The sequence below is a fragment of the Helobdella robusta genome (assembly GCF_000326865.2).
Source record: "Helobdella robusta unplaced genomic scaffold HELROscaffold_17, whole genome shotgun sequence".
NCBI classification, from domain to species: domain Eukaryota; kingdom Metazoa; phylum Annelida; class Clitellata; order Rhynchobdellida; family Glossiphoniidae; genus Helobdella; species Helobdella robusta.
In genome coordinates this window covers 204,956-223,345 of record NW_008703942.1, presented here as the reverse complement: position 1 = coordinate 223,345, position 18,390 = coordinate 204,956, and the positions used below count along the sequence as shown (strand labels likewise).

The following is an 18,390-nucleotide window of genomic DNA, read 5'->3' as shown; positions in this document are numbered from 1 at the left end:
ATGGATGAATCAAAAGAGCTGCAGAACAATGATAAAAATATTTTTTTATACTGGGTGAGGGGCGATCCCGGCAAATCGCGGATCGTCCGGTTTCCAAAAACGAGTGTTGGTTAAATTTTTCATTACATGACAAACTGTTTTTTGGTCTTTTGAATATATGCTCCATTATAAATAAGCATACACATGTTAATGAAATTATTATTGATGAAATGGATATTTTGGTTTTAACTGAGACGTGGCATCGTGCGTCTGATGGCCCATCCATCAGGCTAGCTTTGCCACCAAATTATTCCTATATTGATCTTTTGAGGTTAAACGATCCCACACATGGTGGTACTATTATATTTTTTTAAAGTTCCTTTAAAGCCAAAAAAGTTGAGTTAACTATTTTTCATACATTCTTCTGGCGATATATCGCCTTGGGTCTAGGCTATTTCATCATTATTTTTTGATGAATTACTATGGTCCACTGTTAACAAAATTCTTTGTAGACAGCCTGTTGTGAATTCTGCGGAGTCCGGCGTTGATGTTTCGGTTCATGATTTGACTGAATTCTTTTACAGCAAAATTACTTCTATAAGGGAGTCAGTGCAATCTGGGGATGGTAATTTTTTTAATTCCCCATTGGATGTCGGTGGAACCTGTGCATTGCTGGCATTACAGGAATGTACGGCTGCTGGTATTCGTAAAGTTGTACTTGACTCCCCGTCAAGCTGTTCTTCGCTTGATTTGGTGCCCCCCATGTTTTTAAAAAATATATTGACTTATTCCTTCCATTTGTATTGCATATTGTCAATTTATCCCTTAGCTCTGGCCAGTTTCCCTCCTTACTGAAACATGCTATAGTCATCCCCACTCTGAAAAAACCTAGCCTTGATAAAAATACATTGGCTATCTATCGCCCGGTCTCTAACCTTCCGTTTTTGGCTAAAATTATTGAGAGAATAGTCAACAAGCAGTTGCTTTGCTATTTGTCTGCTAATGGTCTTCTTCCGTTCTTGCCAATCTGGTTATCGGCGATTTCATTCGACTGAAACTGCTCTCATCAATTTGGCTTCAGAATTGTTTATTGCAATTGATGAACAAAAGATTTCGCTTTTTGTTCTGCTTGACATGAGTGCGGCTTTTAATTGTGTCGATCATGTGATTTTAATTGATGAATTACAGCATTTATTTGGTCAAAAAGAGTTATTCAGATGTTGCAGTCCATTCAGAATAGAGCTGCTAAACTTGTTTCTGGACGTTCTAGGTCTGACCATGAGGCTTACACTGACTACCTGTTAAAAAACGTATTACTTTTAAAATTGCAATGCTTATGTTCAAATGCTTGAATGGTATTGCACCTGGCTATCTAATTGATAGGTGCACTGAACGTCTTGTTCCAGGGCATTCCTACAAATTACGTTCTAATGATCGTGACTTACTTTTTGTGGCTCCAACAAATCTTGTTACAGGTTCAAGAAATTTTTCAGTTGTTGGGCCATCTGTGTGGAATAGCCTGCCTTGGGAACTGCGTGTTTCGGGGCATTCAATTTTATCCTTCAGGAGGGGACTAAAAACGTTTCTGTTTGCGCAATAAGCGCTTTGATTGTTGTTTCCTTGTGATCTGTTTCAGCGCCTTTGAGATTTGATGAAAGGGCGCTATATAAATCTACCTAATGATAATGATATATATATATATATAGAGAGAGAGAGAGAGAGAAAGAAAGTTATCACTTAACATAAATGCAAATTATACAAAGCAAATTATACAGATAAAAGCCAGCAATTACACTTTATACATTTATCTTTTTCAGCCATAATGTAATGTATTAATTACTTTAAAGTGCGGACAAAACGATATCCAGGCGAGAAAAACAAAAACTGACACGTGCTTGACTGACGTGTTTTGCCGGTAAACTCCAACTGCAGCCAAAACTACAAACTAATTAATACAAAATAGAATTTATACAAACAAATCAGTAAACTTTATTTTAATTAATTTATTTAAATATTTAGGATTATCGCAAACCATAGATCATTATCTTGTTTTTATTATTAATTTTAAGTTTTTTTAAATTTTTTTAAAGCATGCTATAGGCATTCAAATAATTTCATTGTTACTAGATCTATCAATTATGAAAATTATCGTCAAAATTGAAATTAACAGTGTATAATTGTGTATTTATTAAATAATTAATTGATTAGTCTTAACATTAATTTCCTATAAAGACATTTTACTTGAAGCCAAACGTTCAAAAACTGCAACCACACTCTAAACCTTTGAACATAAGTATACGGAAACATTTTGCTTGTAATTGATAAATTAGTATTTAATTTATAATTCTTTAATAAATCAAAAATTTAGCTAATTAATGCCGTCAAATTTCATGCATCACCAATTTATCAAATAAGTTATATTGATCACTAATTAACCAATTACTAAAAAGTTTATTAATTGGAATTCAAGTTGATGTGTTTGATAGTCAGAGCGTTAGGGTCGACCGTTGTGGAAGTCTGGCTGAACTTTAGCTTCAACTCTGAAATTTTTGGTTGGGTCAGTACCTAGACGTTACTGGGCTCTCCAGAAGCTGAAGCAGTATTCAAAGAATACTGTGGTGTCGACTGAGATCTTCTTGACGGCCTACTGCCCATCAATTTGTTACTCGGTTTTAAGGCCTCTCTATAAGCTTTAACTTTTTCCAATAAGGCCTACACTTAAATTTTGAATATTGTATGCTAGATCTTTGTGTATGTAAGGAAAGGATGGGCAAACGACAGATGCATTGCTTTCTGCCTCTAAAACTTCATAGAATGGTAAAATCCATCTATAGCAATCTTCCATCTCGTCACAAGACAGAGCTGTGATCTGAGTAACAGTGATGATGCTCATAATATAGAAACTGATGGTAACGGCAGCCAGCAAGTGGTATCCAAATTGAAGTGACTCAGTGCACATGAGACACAGATCCAACAACTGACTGGCAAAGACATCCTGGTTGTAGTGTGGAACAAGAAAATCTTCCTCTGGTTTACACGCGTCTAGTTGGAAAAAATATTGATCCAACAGAAGGCCGTTACCGGAGATAATTTCCAATGAAGCACCTGTAAGATGTGTTTTTCAAAAGCCAACATTTCATCAGTAGTGCAGGCCCCATCTGCCATGTAACAGAACTGTGAAAGTTTTGGTGGGTAGGTTTCTTCAATCTTGGAAGCAATTAACAGCGATGTAATTCCTATTAACTGCAGAGTTGTTTTCTGGATTCCACTTGATCTGCTCAGGTACCTATCAACATAATCAATTGCCATGTACAATGTCTTTCTCTGCAGCTTGTAGACAGCACTGACATTGATCAGCCAATCGATCAATATTGCTCTCATCTCTGGTTGAATGTCTGGATTTGTTTTGTAAAAATTTTTATCTCTAAAATAGGCTGGCTCTGTTTCCCTCGAGACCATGGAATACCACGTTTCGTAAGAATCTGACGAGAAAAGTGAAGGCAGCGGGTTGTAATTTGTCTAGCACGGCGCTGCAAAAATTTGAATCATCGTGCCTGGTTATGTCCTTCTGTCATGAATGAACAAATATTCTCCAACCAATAAAACGACCTTGACCTTGACATTTGTGCATTAGTAACAAAAATACTGAATTATTTACAAGCAAACTTTCGTTCACTAGTAGCAGAAGAAAATTGACACCATCTAACGAAAATTACTTTTGAATTCTTCTCATTTATTTTCATCAAACGCAAACATCAATTTACGTTTAAATTAACTTTTAAATTCATTTAAAAAAACAATTTGATGAATAAATAGATGATAGCGATAAATTTTGAACGTTTAAGAGGATGCATGTTGATCGTTGGCCGGTGCTGAGAACGTTTCGCGTCGTTTGTATTCATTTCTTCCTATCCTTCAGGGGTTCACATTTAACATGCACAAAAAATCAAACCGATGCAATTGCTGAAATAAAAAATAAGAAAGCATAAAAAAGTCTGAGGCGAAAAATTTAACTGGGAATTCTAAATCATGATGAGGAGGCATTAAGATAGATTGAGTGAATTTGTTACTCCTAAGCGCAGTCCATAAATTATTTTAGAAAATCCGGCTATTTTTTTTCTGTGATGACTCACGCTCAACTTAAGGTGGAATTTTTTCAAATCTTTTTAATCAACAGTAAACAGCATTGCATAAAATGTCTGCATATATGCAAGAAAAGAGGCATCTAATGAAATGAATATTTAATAACTTGAAAATTTTCTGAACCTCAAAAACATTGAAGTTCAAAAATTTGCATTAAATAGGAAAGTTGTGACGGATTAAATATTGCAAACAAAATGTTTGTATGTTTTTGTTGTTGTAGTTGTGTTATCGTTGCGAATTTGAGGATGCTGGTATTTTTGGTTTCTGTTGAGGTTTTTTAATTCTATTCACATTAGGATTATGGTGCAATTGGCGTTCGTTATAATATATTAATCAATATGTGTATCTTACATTTTTAAATTTATACATTTGATCTTATGTAATTAATGTTGCTGTAAGACTTGCATCTGTATGTTTGTGTTGTTAAGTTTGTGTTATTGTTGTTGTTTCTTTATGTTGTGTTCACATTAATGTGATTGTATTTGCACATTACAATGTTTGTTGTTGTTGTTGTTGGTGGTGGTGTTGTTTTATCACTATGTGTTTTATTTAAAACTCCTTCATACTGTTGAGTTATTTGTTGTTTTATCTCGTTGTTGACTTCTTCTGCATGCATGTTTTATTACGTTTCACGTTCACAAAAAATATTTCTTAATCAACTTTTGTTTTATTCTTGCCTGTTTCAGTATTGTAAAGTTGAAACGTCGTCGTCGTCATCCTAGTGGCACGCAGTGATGTTTTGTGGTGTTTGTCGTTGGCAACGCTGTTGTTGTTGTGTTGTTGTTGTTGCAGGGTTACAGAGTCAATATAGAAATTTTGCAGTAGTTGTAGTAGTAATAACGATAATGATAGTAATGGGAGCTGTAGCAGGCAATACATGCAGACGGCCGTAAATATAAAAGTAGCGAAGGCAATAACATTAATAAAGCAGGACAGCAAACATGGTTGCAAGTAAGTTGCAATTGGAAAGGCCGCGGAAGTAAAAGAGCAATATTGAAATATTGTTTTATTGTTTTTCCGCAGAACAACGCTTCCTAATTTTACAGCCAGCTATACCATGCTCATCATCTTCTTCATCGTCTTCATTGTAACAAGCTGGTTACAACCATTGTTATCAACACGTTATCATAAATGTTATTGTTATCATCATACCATCTTATTTATTCTTAGACAAAATGTAATTATTAGCATATTTATTTTTAATATTTGTGTGTGTACGTGTGACGTATGTTTGTGACGTATGTACGTGTGTGTACGTGTGACGTATGTGTGTGACGTATGTATGATGTATGTGTGTTTTTATGTTTGCGACATGTGCGCGCTTATGTGCAGTGCCGATTTATTCTCGTTTATTATGAACAAACAATAAATTTGTTACATAATATATGTATTTTAATGTAGCATAATAATTTATTTGTTACATAATAATTTATACTGTTATTATGGTTGCTATTATTAACATGAGTATTTATTGGCACAAATTATTTATTATTTTTAATATATAAATTATTATTTACCAAAAAATCTCTCAAAAACGCAGATAAAAGTTTAGTTATGTCATAATTTTTTTGCCATCCTCACACTTCAAGGTAGTTGGCTCGACACCAATTGGACTGCCGCTGCTGCTGAATTTCCATCCCTTGATGCGGACGAACTTTAATTAGGAAGCTTCATTGACTACTAAACCAAAAAAATTGCTTTAAACACAGAGAGGAGACCACTTTCTTCCCTTGTTTTAGTCATGTCATCAAATTTAGAAGTTTGTTGCGCATTTTGTCAAACATGATCTAAATGTTCGCCAGAGTCTGACTATTCGTAATCTTTGATTCATGATTGAACCGATTTATTTCAATGGCCGAAATTGTTGTTCGTGGTTCGTTGAACAATTCTTGAACACACCTCGCAATGATTCTCGAGACGAATTATTAATATTCATAATATTCACTGCTTTAATTCACTCAAATTACTTTTTCAATAGCATCTTCAAACTTTTTTATTCAAATCATTGATCCTCTAGATGGAAAATAAATTTGAAGATGCTGACAAGTTCACTAAACCCCTGATTTTTACTAACACTTCTAGTTGAATTTATTGCACATCCTGTATCCTAAAATTTTAAATTAGATTGTTCACTAGCACGACACCGTACGTCCAACTCGTCGTAATTAAACTACAAAAGGTACAAAAGTTCATTATTAAAAAGTTTTCAGCCGTTTTGTATTTTGCTGTTACAATGATGATCAAAATGATTTCAATACCATGTTCGAATGAGCAGCCTGCTAGAAATTACTCAATAAAAGTTATTTAAATTTTTTACGAGGAAATGATTGCAGTCCTCAGATCATCACCTGGACCACGCCTCCATTATCGCTATTGCAACATTATCGCTATATATCTAATATATTATTTTGTAATTTTATTTTCTTCTTTGCAATAATAGATTTATAGTAAAATTCAAGTAGGCTAATATAGATGTATACTACAGTAGACTATAGTCTAGACTGTAGATAAATCACTTCATTTAACTGGAGGAGAACTTAGGTAGACCATTACAGTGGTTGGTATGCCTTCCACACTGTAACGAGCTACCATTTAGAAGGTTTTTGGCAGGCGTGGATTTTGCTCGAACTACAGGACCTTCCACATCGACAGGTACAATTAGCTCAGCTCTAGAATATGATCCAAATGAATTGCCTGTCGCTAATTATTTGCCAATTACTGGTAAGGTGACTGATTGTGATGAAGCTGTCAAGAAGGATCTTAGCACAGACCAACTGTAGTTTTTGAAAGCATGTCTAGCAGTACAGCGTGGACGTCAGGCTTCTACAGATATTGATTTCCTCGAGAAGAGTTTACCTGGAAATATAAGTCATGCTCGAAAGCCAACAGGATTTTGCGTCTCTACATGTCTAGAGAAGTGGCATCTGAACCTCTCAGAAGAGTGACGCATTTCATTTTGAACTTTTATGGACCCTCTTGGTTCAAAATTATATCAAATTCTTCTTGCCGAAATGGTGCTAACAACTTCTTTTACTTAGTTCAGTTGTTTCGGGAACTTGATGCCTTAGATCAGGCTGTGGTTCGTCCTGTTCTCAAAAATAACTGCTACTTTACGCATGCTGAAAACATTCTCTTAGCTGCAGTTAGTGATAGTGATATGGAAATTCGTCGTTTTTCAGTAGAACAAATAATAAGAGCAAGAGAGAAGCAGACTAATAGTAACATACCGGTTCGCGTCTTTGATAAGAAGAATATAACATTAAATCTGGCTGCGACATCGTTCATTAACATGATTGACTGGGATCAGAGAAATGTTACGTCTCCTCCGATGCTATCACACCTTTCAAGTGATCAACTTACTTACACACATCCAATACTACTGCCCGATGTTCCATGTCATTCACAGGCAGTAGAGAGAACAATTAAAGACGTTAGCGCTGCCAGCTGTAAAGTTTATGGGAGAAAGTCCCGTCATGGCATGGTGTTGCAGAGTAAGAAATCCAGATTAGAGATACCAAAAATAGACAGCAAGAAAGATTTTATTAACAGTTAGGTTAAACAACTTTGTATTGTTGCTGTTTAACATTGATTCGTTACAGTTTACATTCTTTTTAATTTGTAATACATTGCAATACATTACACTAACATTGGGTATTTATGTAGTCTTTCTAGTCAGAGTTGGGACCTGTAGACAATGTCCATAAAATAAAAAGTGAGGTTTTTTCAAACGAGTACATCAAAAAGCAACTTTTTAGACATGTACAGGATCTCCAACTTAATATTTTTTACATTTCGACTCACCTTACTGTCCAATCCTCTCTCAATCATTTCCTCGTCCAACACGTGGCCAGTTAAGATGTGCCTTCGCAATACTTTTAAAGGGTGATAATTACTCAAACCACAATAATAATAATTAATGTCATAATTTTTTATTAAATTTATTTCAATGTTGTCTTAATGAATGCATAAGAGATTCATAAAATATCAAAAAGAAAGACAACCGGGATTTATTTTGATGATGCTAGCAAGCACCTCGCACACACACGCACACACACACACACACACACACAAATGTTTCATGACCCGCCATTGAACATTTTAATGCTCATTCCAATTGCATCCCGACAACAACTCCTAATTCCTGATGACGTCACATCGACCTGCCTTTTCTGGCCCGGATAGTAGTGGATTTTATTTATATGAATAATTTTTTATAGGCATAGCTTGAAGTTTGCAGTGCTCTGGATTTTGAAATATCATTCGAAAAATTATTCTAGCAGAGAAATTCAAAATTAAGTCGTAATTTTATTATTATTAACCAATGGAAATATAGTAACGTTATTATTTTAATGAATAATGAATTGTGTGATAAACACTGGCTGTCGGAAATTAAACTTCATCATGGCGTATTTTAAGAAACCCAGCTGTAATTAAAAAATCACATTGCTCCAAATTTCCACTTAGCCTTTAACGGAAGTTGGCTGTTTAAAACAGAATTTTTAAAAAAGCATTTGAGAGTTGCCGAGGGGAAAGAAAAAACTACAACGTCTATTGGAAAAGCGGAAAAGGGAAGATCATCACTTCATACGCTAAAAAAGAAAAATATGAAAAAATCTCTGTTTCAAGAAATAATGTCTGAGTTAAGGAAGCATGGAAGACAAAAAATAAGTGGGCTGGATGGGATCAGCCACTGGATAAGAAGTGCCAAAACTTTCGACAACAGACATTTGTGGGAGCGCGTTGTTCGTGAAAATGATCACCTTTGGATTACAGACGGCTAGAAAAAGAGGGAGAGAGAGAATAAGAAAAAGAAGAGAAAAAGAAAGAGAGAGAGATATTAGCCTGCAATTATGTTAGATGCTTCAATACTTAGAGCGAGATTTAATTATGTTAATTATTAAATTAATTAGTTTGTATTATTATTTCTTTATGATTTGCTTCTAAAAATTAATATTATTTAAACGTCTTTGATTATTATTATTATTATTATTATTATTATTAGAGAACTTGTAGAGCGCCTTTTATAGCCACCCAAAGGCGCTCCATGATTTGTGCGAATCAATACAAGAAGATGTGAGTTTTCAATTCCTTGCGAAACTGTTGAAGAGTCAATCCCGGCCGACGCAGGTGATGGGGCAAATTATTCCAGATGGAAGGACCAGCAACTGCAAAACTTCTATCAGCAACAGCTAACTTTGTTTTCGGCACCATCAATAAATCTTGATCATCTAAACGCAACTTGATTAACGGATGAGATCTAACTCTACGTATTATCATTTCAGACAGGTAACTTGGACTGAGACCATTCAGGCATTTGAACACCATGATGGAAATTTTGTATAAGATTCTTTTCCTAACATTAAGCCAATGAAGATCCAACAACGTTTGACTAATGTGATCAAACTTCAAACGGCCACTAACAATCCTGGCCGCTCTGTTCTGAATTGACTGTAGAGAAGACAATGTACTGTTTGATACCCCATAAAAAACACTGTTACAGTAGTCCAACTTTGAATGAACAAATGCATGAACCAAACATTTCAATGTGTCATTATCTAATGAGTTTTTAACTTGATTAAGCCTCCTAAGCTGAAATGAGCACTCCTTACTAAGCTTTTTGGCATGAAAATTCATTGACATATTTTGATCCAATACGATCCCCAAGTCACCAACGGAGGAACAAAAATTAACATCCGACCCAGAAATGTTGATGGACTTAACATCAATTTTCTCCAGCTGTTGCCAGGTACCAATCGAAAGTAGTTGAGTTTTACCTTCATTCATCTTCAATCTGTTATCTATCATCCACCCATTGAGTTTTTCGATGCAACATACAAATCTATCAACTTCATCTTCAAACGTTGTATTACATGCAATCGGAACAATTATTTGCACATCGTCAGCAAACGCATGATACTTGAAATTAAATTTCTCAATAATTGAGAACATATCAGCTGTATAAAGAAGAAACAACAAAGGCCCAAGGACTGAGCCCTGAGGAACTCCAGACGTGACTATCTCAACATCTGACAACCCGTTGTTAAAGAAAACTTGCTGAGTCCTTCCAATCAGGTATGATTCAAACCATGAAGCTACTACATGAGAGACACCAAAAAAGTATTTCAATTTATCAATCAACAAGGTGTGATCAACGCAATCAAAGGCAGCACTCATGTCCAATAAAGCCAACAATGAAACTTGGTGTTGATCCATAGCTGCAAATAATGTAGACGTAACATCAATTAAAACCGTCTCAGTTGAATGGTTCTGCCTATAGCCCGATTGGTGAACAGGCATCAAATTATGTCTATTCAGATGACTTAAGAATTGCCCCAAAACAATACGTTCAAGAACCTTAGACAAAAACAACAGATTGGATATTGGACGGAAATTAGAAATATCACTTTTATCAAGGGATGACTTTTTTAATATAGGAGTTACAACAGCGTGTTTCAGATGATTAGGAAAACAACCAGTTTTTAAGCACAAGTTAACAAAAAATGTCAAGAATGGAATAAACAAGTCGATATATGATTTAAAAACTTGAGTCGGAATAAAATCATTTGAAAAGGATTTTGTTGGGGAACCTAAAACAATTTTTTTAATTTCGTCACCCGAGCACAAAGAAAACGCAGAGAACAACTCATCAGACCGAAACCTACAATGACAAAAGACTGGTGCAATCGAGGAAGCTGTTAAGTCCATCACCCTCTTAATCATATCCTTGAAAAAAGAAGCAAAATCAGATGGCGTAAAATTAATTGATTCACTCAAACTATGGCTATCCGAGAATTTACCAAACAATTTACTCACCATGTTCCACAATAATTTAGGCCTGGACTTATTCATCTGTATCAAATTTTTCCAATACAAATTCCTTTTGTCCGAGAAAAGAAAACTTTTGTTCATTAGTGCATTTCTCCAAGCAATTTTATTAGCCTCACTCGGGATATGACAATAAACACGTTCAAGTTTACGACACAATCTTTTGCATATTCTGCACTGATCATCAAACCAAGAAGAATTATGGGAGATATTGGTTTTAACATAATGCAACGGGGCAACAACATCAATTATTGACTGCATACTAGACATGAATTTTGAATAAACAATCTCTGGATCACCATCAGTAAAAGGACCACCAACAAAAGACCGGGAAACAAGACGGGCAAATAATTCACTATCAATCCTATTCCATGATCGCACCAATCGTTTAACAATCCTCGTCCGACGATGGACAAACGGAAAATCAACTCTGATAAAACTGTGGTCAGAATGGACATTACTAGGAAAGACTGTGCAATCACAAGAAGGAAAATCAGCAGACGAAACAACAAGATCAAGTGTACCACCAGATGAATGGGTAGGACCAACAACACAATTACAAACATGAAGCGATTCAAAAATATCCAACAAAGAAACTGTATTCCTGTCATTCAATCTTTCATGTATATTGAAATCACCTACTATCAACAACAAATCAGCACACACAGAAATATACTCAATAATTGTAGTAAATTCATTAAAGAACAACGCAGAGACAGATTCAGACCCAGGACGATAAATGAATGGCCAGTGCCTCAAATGTTTGAACAATAGGAAGCTCAATTTTGCTAAAACCAAAAGAACACTTAAGAAAGACAATAATGCCACCATGATAGAGATCATTTGGCCTCAAACGATCAACATAAACATAATTAGGCGGCATACCTAACTGGATTATATTATGATCTAAAGAACCGTGCCAGGACTCAACAACAACAAAGAAATCAAGATCATCAGACAATAAATCATAAACGACACCAAGCTTATTAACAATAGACCTCATATTATACAAACCCATTTTAATTATTGAGCAGTGACTACTTTGGGAAACTTGATTATTTTCCACCGTCCGATAGGGCCTCTGACCCTGTATAAAAAAATCATTATCTTCAACATTGTTAGACTTGGCTTTATCCAACAGCGATTTCAATTCAACACGCTGTTCAGGGCTTAGGTCATGACTTACCCTAATATTTTTTAAGTCACCTTCAAGCAACTTAATTCTGAAGGATGTCTTCAGCGTCAACATTTTCGATACAGCATTACTGAATTTGATGATGAGAGGCCTCAAAACTCCGTCACGTCTATGTCCCTGACGAGTTATTACCAGAATATCAGCATTATTAAGTTTGTTCTCTGTCATTGACATCAAAATAAACATGACAACATCTCTATCCTTGCCAGCATTTTCAGATTCCTTCAAATTGAATATAACCATGTTATTCTCCCGTTCTTTGCTATCATTGGATACATCTAACGTGTGTTTAACAGATTTGACTTCATTAGTTACTACTTCCAATTTATTTTTCACAACATCGGTCCACAATGAACTAAACTCTTTCTTGACAACATTTATTGATTTATCAAACTCACTTTTAACATTAGCAGTAGATTTATCAAGTAATGAGTCAACATCTGCTTTAATAAGATCAAATTTATCATAATTTTGATCAACAGAAGTCTTAAACTGTTTCAACTCACTCCTGATTTCATCACTGCTATCCATAATTTGTTTCAACTGCCTATTGCAGTCATCCTGTTTCTCAATCAATATGCTGAGAGATTTCAAATTGTCCGAATGCAACAAGCAATTATCACAAAAATACTTTACATTTTTACCACTGTTAATAATTCGTAACATTTCATCATCATACTCAAGACATTTAGTATGAACGGAACCATCACAAAAACAACATTTCACCACAGTTTCTTTCGTATTCTTAAATCCACTTTTACACTTGACGCAGTGTCCCTTAGACATAATTAAAAGTAAACTTCAATAACAAAGTCAAGGTGACCTTAAATCAACCAGCCAACGAAACTCAAACTTCTTATTTTTAAACAAAATTAACAAATGAGAAAGTAATCCAATTCTAGAACCTCAATTAAATCAAAACGATACAATGTAAACGAAAAATAACGGATATAAATTACATAAATTAAGAAAAATTCGCACAAATGTCATTTGCATCTATCTACAACGCAAACACGTAATGTAACGTCTTTGATGTTTTATCATTGTTGATGATTTTTCTGTTCTTAACGCTGTTCAGTATTTAATATGATCTATTTATTGTTAGTGAAAAATTCTTTATTATCATCATCATATTCATCACCACCACCATCATCATGATCTCCACCATCATCATATTCATCACCACCACTATCATCACGATTTTTCCCATCATCATTTTCATCACCACCACCATCATGAACTTCCCAGTTGCAGCAAATGCACATCAGCAACAGCAGCTTCAACTGTAGGATCAGCTGGGCTGGTAATGGGAACAGCTGTGCAAGTAGACTGCGCCTGGTGTGTGACGTCACATTCTTGCCACCATGTCGATGCCATAGTCTGCCCATCCGCCGGTCCAGTCCTCGACTACAAGGTTGACGTCATCGAGTGGTGATGATGATGATGGTGATGATGATGATGTTGTTGTTGATGACGACGATGATGATGACGACGTAGATGATTTGTATTTTCATGTTGATGTTGGAAAGAATGATGCAGTCATTGCAATGATGAATGAATGAGTTGTAGGAGATGATGGAGAGAAGTTAGTTGCTAGTGTTGTTGATGTTGTTGATGTTGTGAATCTTTTGTTTTCTTTACACAAGCTTGTAACTCATCATGTCTGTTGGTGATAGATTTTATTTTAAAAGCTTCCAGCCATTTAAAACGGCCATCAAATACCTTTCAACGTTAACTATTCAGAAAATTATTGAAACCTCATCAACCCAGTCTCAACTATTTTCGAACGTTTCGACTGTTAAAATTGTGTTGTCGGTCGTTCGAAGCACCCTTCTGCTTGTTTGAATTCTTTAACTTGTTGCTAAGGCTCATTTGTTGCTTGATGTCAAATATCTTCATGACATTACGTTTCACTCATCTGCGTCAATGCTTCGACCAGTTATAAGTGGTTGGTCCGTTTCAACTGGACACAACGTTCTTCAAGCAAGTAAACAAACAAACAAACAAGAAAAGCATATTTGCAGTTCACAAACCTCGCGGGAAATAAAGAATGGTTACACTGGATTATTATATCATAGACTCAACCGACGTCATAAATGAAACAACTGTTTTGTCAACGTCATCTTTTTATCAACCATCACCATCTATCACATGTCTTACTCTTTCTCTCTCTTTTTTTCTCTCTCTCTCTCTTTCTCTTTCTCTCTCTCTCTTATGTCACCATCTTACGAAAAAAACACATCATCAATCTTTTCATCAAATTTTCATCAAGTCTTTCGTTATCAACTTCAACATTATCAATTCTCAGTGTACATCAAATCTAAAATTCTGTAAACTTTCAAGTCATTGAGTTATAAATGCTCTCTTGATATTTGTTATTCAGTTATTGTGTTTTCATCATTATCACAAAACCTAAAAACATCACTTAGAACAACAACATCACAGCAATGTTGAACAACCGCTAAGAAGCAACGGAACAACATCCATTCAGCAAAAACACAACAACATTACCACAACAATACAACAACAGCATAACAACAACAAGATGACAGACACTATTAATCTACTATTAAATAAAATTGTGTGTAAATATGGCATGGAGCATCGAATTAAATGGCATCACTTGTTTCAAAATTCATGATTCCAAATAATTTATTTATTCAAAATTATGCAACAAATATGTAAGCAGCGTAAGAACGTGTAGATTCTTTGCATTTGAAAAGTCTTTTTAACATAGCAACAAAATAGAGACAAACTTGCGAACAAACACGTGAACAAATATTTAGCAAGCAAATATTTGTTTATATCCGCTAACCAAAATGTTTTCAAATTTGTAGACCAACATACAAACAAGTTTGTCAACAAAAACATATTTATAGCAAATGAATATACAAGTTCGTAGAGACAAATACTAACAAGTTTGCAGACAAAAATACAAAAAAACAACAACAACAATAATAATAATAATATAAGAAATGAGCCAACAAATGCCTGCCAGCCCCTTAAGAACGTGGAAGGAGCGCGTTTACAGTTGATCGCACCGGATCGCCGTAGTTAATGTTGTAAATGACTGTACAAATGCTTATATATGATCGACAATATTTCAACTAGTCTGCGCAAAAACGTGTTTCAAACAGTAAACAATCACAACCATAATATCAAAACAACGACATTAAATGCAATGAAACCACCACAACAACATTAAATACGGCAACATGTAAACAACAACATCAACTAGAATGAGTGACATCAACATGTATCGCTAAACACAATTTTATTTAAATATTAAAGTAATTAAACAAGTTTTGCTGTATTGAAATAAAAATGTATTAGAAGATAGAGAAAGAGAGAGAAAAAAAAAAGAGAGAGGGAGGGAGAGAGAAATGAAAAGGGATAGAGAGAGAGAAAGAGAGAGAGAGAGAGAGTTAACAAAAGCATTAATTAAAACCTACAACAACAATATCAACAACATTAATAACATCAAGAACATAAGCAGCAGCAATAATTATAACAACAATATCAATAACATCAACAACATTAACGATAATAATAATAATGGCAAATCCTATGTTTCTATGACATTAATCACAACAAAAATTTCAATTTCCCAGCATTCAAAATATGTTCCCGGATATATTGCTCAATATCATATTAATTAGGTATTTACTTTATTATTATTATTATTCTTATTATTATTATTATTATTCTTATTATTATTATTGTTATTATTTTTTTTACTTTCGGTTATGTTATTATTTGTTCTGTTTCTTATTTTAATAATGTTTTTTTTTAATTTTCATCACAGCCAAAGCACGGTCTTAAAGTTGTCACATAGAGGTTTCACACACAAACATGCAAATACACAAATATACAAACATACAGACATGCAAACATACAAACGAACAAACATGCAAACACACAAATATACAAACGTACAAATATGCAGACCTACAAACGTTAAAAACATACAAACGAGCAATCGTACGAGCATAAAAACATACATCGAATCTGAAAACATACAAGTAAGCAAGCAAATATTTGCGCAAGCGTACAAGTGGGCAATCACACGAACTCGCTCACTGACAAACACACAAAATAAAAAAGTATTAAAAAAATATATACAAAACAAACAAACAAATTAAAACAAATAAAAATACCTGAAAACCAGTAAACATTTTTTTCTACATATTGATAATACATTCTCCTCTTACTACCAGAGTTTAACAACAGCAGTAGAAGTAGTAGCAGCAGCAATAATGGTAGTAGTTGTAGTGACAGCAATAATATTTATTATTTTGTTGTTGTGCATCTTTTCGTTTGTTTTAAGCAATGTTATAATAATAATAGTAATTATTATTATTACATTTTTATGATGAATGTTTTTATTAGATTGATGAATAGATAGATGGACGCACGGATGATTAGCCGGTTAAGAAAGCGGCCACACAATGGCGCAAATAAGTTGTTGACCAATAAAATAAATAGATGGACGCACGGATGATTAGCCGGTTAAGAAAGCGGCCACACAATGGCGCAAATAAGTTGTTGACCAATAAAATAAACGAATGAAGAGTGCTAACAAAAGAAAAATATATATGTGGAATAAGTGAAAAAAAATAAATGAGTGAATAAAGGAAAGAACTAACAGACTGATTGATCGATTTAATTATCGTGAGTAACACACATACACATACATCCGCACACACACACGCACGCACACACATACACACAGAAACAAACAAACAAACATCGCAGTACTGTCCCATGGTGACCAGCGTAGGAAGTGAAGATGACGATTTGTACATAGCAAATGAGGTTCCGACCACGCTGAACATCACTGGCGTCAACCTCCCAAGTCTCAAGGTCGTCATCATCTTGATGTTGTTAATGTTGTCCTGGTTGTTTTGTTACTTTAATGTTGTTGTTGCTGATGTTGTTTTTGGTGTTATTAGTAGTGAGGCTGTTGTTGCTATTGTTGGAATGTTGTTACAAGGTTTTACTTGTGTTGTTGTTGTTGTTGTTATTGTTGTGGAGGTTTTTATTAATGACTATGAGTTAGCTTGTTGCACATCTTTTGATTTTTCAATACCACTATAACAACAACAACAACAACTATGACATCATAACTGAATTATTAACACAACAACAACAACTATGACATCATAACTGAATTATTACGTCATCGGCATAAATTAACATTGCAACGTCAACATTATAAACAACAGCCAACTGATTTGACTGGATACGAGTGCTTGGTCCACGTGACTGATCCACCAATCAGAGTGCCTGCCACAAGAAAATCATCATCATCACTCCAATGCCACATGCAAACGGTTTTTAATCACTATTCTTCGAGTTGATAGCTCATCAAAATGCGCACATGACATCTGTTATATAAAGAGACTCCAAGCACTTCCATCTTAACAGCTCATTTTGCGAGGCAACAACCTGCGTTTGAACCAGGGCTCTGCAGATTCACATGACTTCATTTCAACGCCATGTATCAAAATTTGTAGTTATTGCGCAAAAATTATATTGAAATAACATTGCACTGAATTTTGTGGAGTGAACTGAATAAGTATTTGGATTGGCTGCACAGTTTTTGTTCTACTCATTCACTCACCGTTAATTAAGTTGATTGATTGGTTGGTTGGCTGGTTGGCTGGATGGTTGGCTGGTTGGTTGGTTGGTTGGTTGGTTGGCTGGTTGGCTGGTTGGTTGGCTGGTTGGTTGGTTGATTGATTAATTGATTGGTTGGCTGGTTTGCTGGTTGGTTGGTTGGTTGATTGATTGATTGGTTGGTTATTTGGCTGGTTGATTGGCTGGCTGGTTGGTTAGTTGAATTTTTATTGTAATGTTTCCTGTGGCTGTGAACAGGAACGATTGAAGGTCCAACTAACTGATGCTACAATATTGTTTGTAAAAAAAATGAAAAAAGAGTGGTAGTCGTGGTGGGGCGGTTAAAGTGAGAAACGCATCTGTAGTAGTAATGGTCCAAGTAGTAGTAGTAGTAGTAATAGTAGTAGTGGTATAAGTTTAGTAGTAATAGTAGTAGTTGTAGTAATAGTAGTAGTAGTAGTAGTAGTAGTAGTGGTAGTAGTAGTAGTAATAGTAGTAGTAGTAATAGTAGTAGTGGTGTAAGTTTAGTAGTAATAGTAGTAGTAGTAGTAGTAATAGTAGTAGTAGTAGTAGTAATAGTAGTAGTGGTAGTGGTAGTAGTAGTAGTGGTAGTAGTAGTAGTATTAGTA

The 18,390-nt window shown here is 34.8% G+C and overlaps 4 protein-coding genes across 4 annotated transcripts; 2 read left to right on the top strand and 2 right to left on the bottom strand.

The window, feature by feature from the left end:
• On the top strand, positions 1-834 carry HELRODRAFT_170019 (hypothetical protein; the record flags this gene model as incomplete). The annotated part of the gene is made up of 2 exons (XM_009015850.1): positions 1-89; positions 492-834. The coding sequence occupies 2 exons, from the start codon at positions 1-3 to the stop codon at positions 832-834; spliced, it is 432 nt and encodes a 143-aa protein (XP_009014098.1).
• A 1,710-nt stretch (positions 835-2,544) lies between these two features.
• On the bottom strand, positions 2,545-3,610 carry HELRODRAFT_170018 (hypothetical protein; the record flags this gene model as incomplete). The annotated part of the gene is made up of 4 exons (XM_009015849.1): positions 2,545-2,691; positions 2,756-2,974; positions 3,085-3,461; positions 3,589-3,610. 4 exons carry the CDS (start codon positions 3,608-3,610, stop codon positions 2,545-2,547), a joined length of 765 nt encoding a protein of 254 aa, XP_009014097.1.
• Positions 3,611-7,027: 3,417 nt separating this feature from the next.
• HELRODRAFT_170017 (hypothetical protein) lies at positions 7,028-8,903 on the top strand (the record flags this gene model as incomplete). The annotated part of the gene is made up of 2 exons (XM_009015848.1): positions 7,028-7,670; positions 8,587-8,903. The coding sequence occupies 2 exons, from the start codon at positions 7,028-7,030 to the stop codon at positions 8,901-8,903; spliced, it is 960 nt and encodes a 319-aa protein (XP_009014096.1).
• A 2,765-nt stretch (positions 8,904-11,668) lies between these two features.
• On the bottom strand, positions 11,669-12,928 carry HELRODRAFT_170016 (hypothetical protein; the record flags this gene model as incomplete). Its single annotated transcript, XM_009015847.1, has 1 exon — positions 11,669-12,928. The coding sequence occupies one exon, from the start codon at positions 12,926-12,928 to the stop codon at positions 11,669-11,671; it is 1,260 nt and encodes a 419-aa protein (XP_009014095.1).
• Between the last annotated feature and the right edge of the window lie 5,462 nt (positions 12,929-18,390).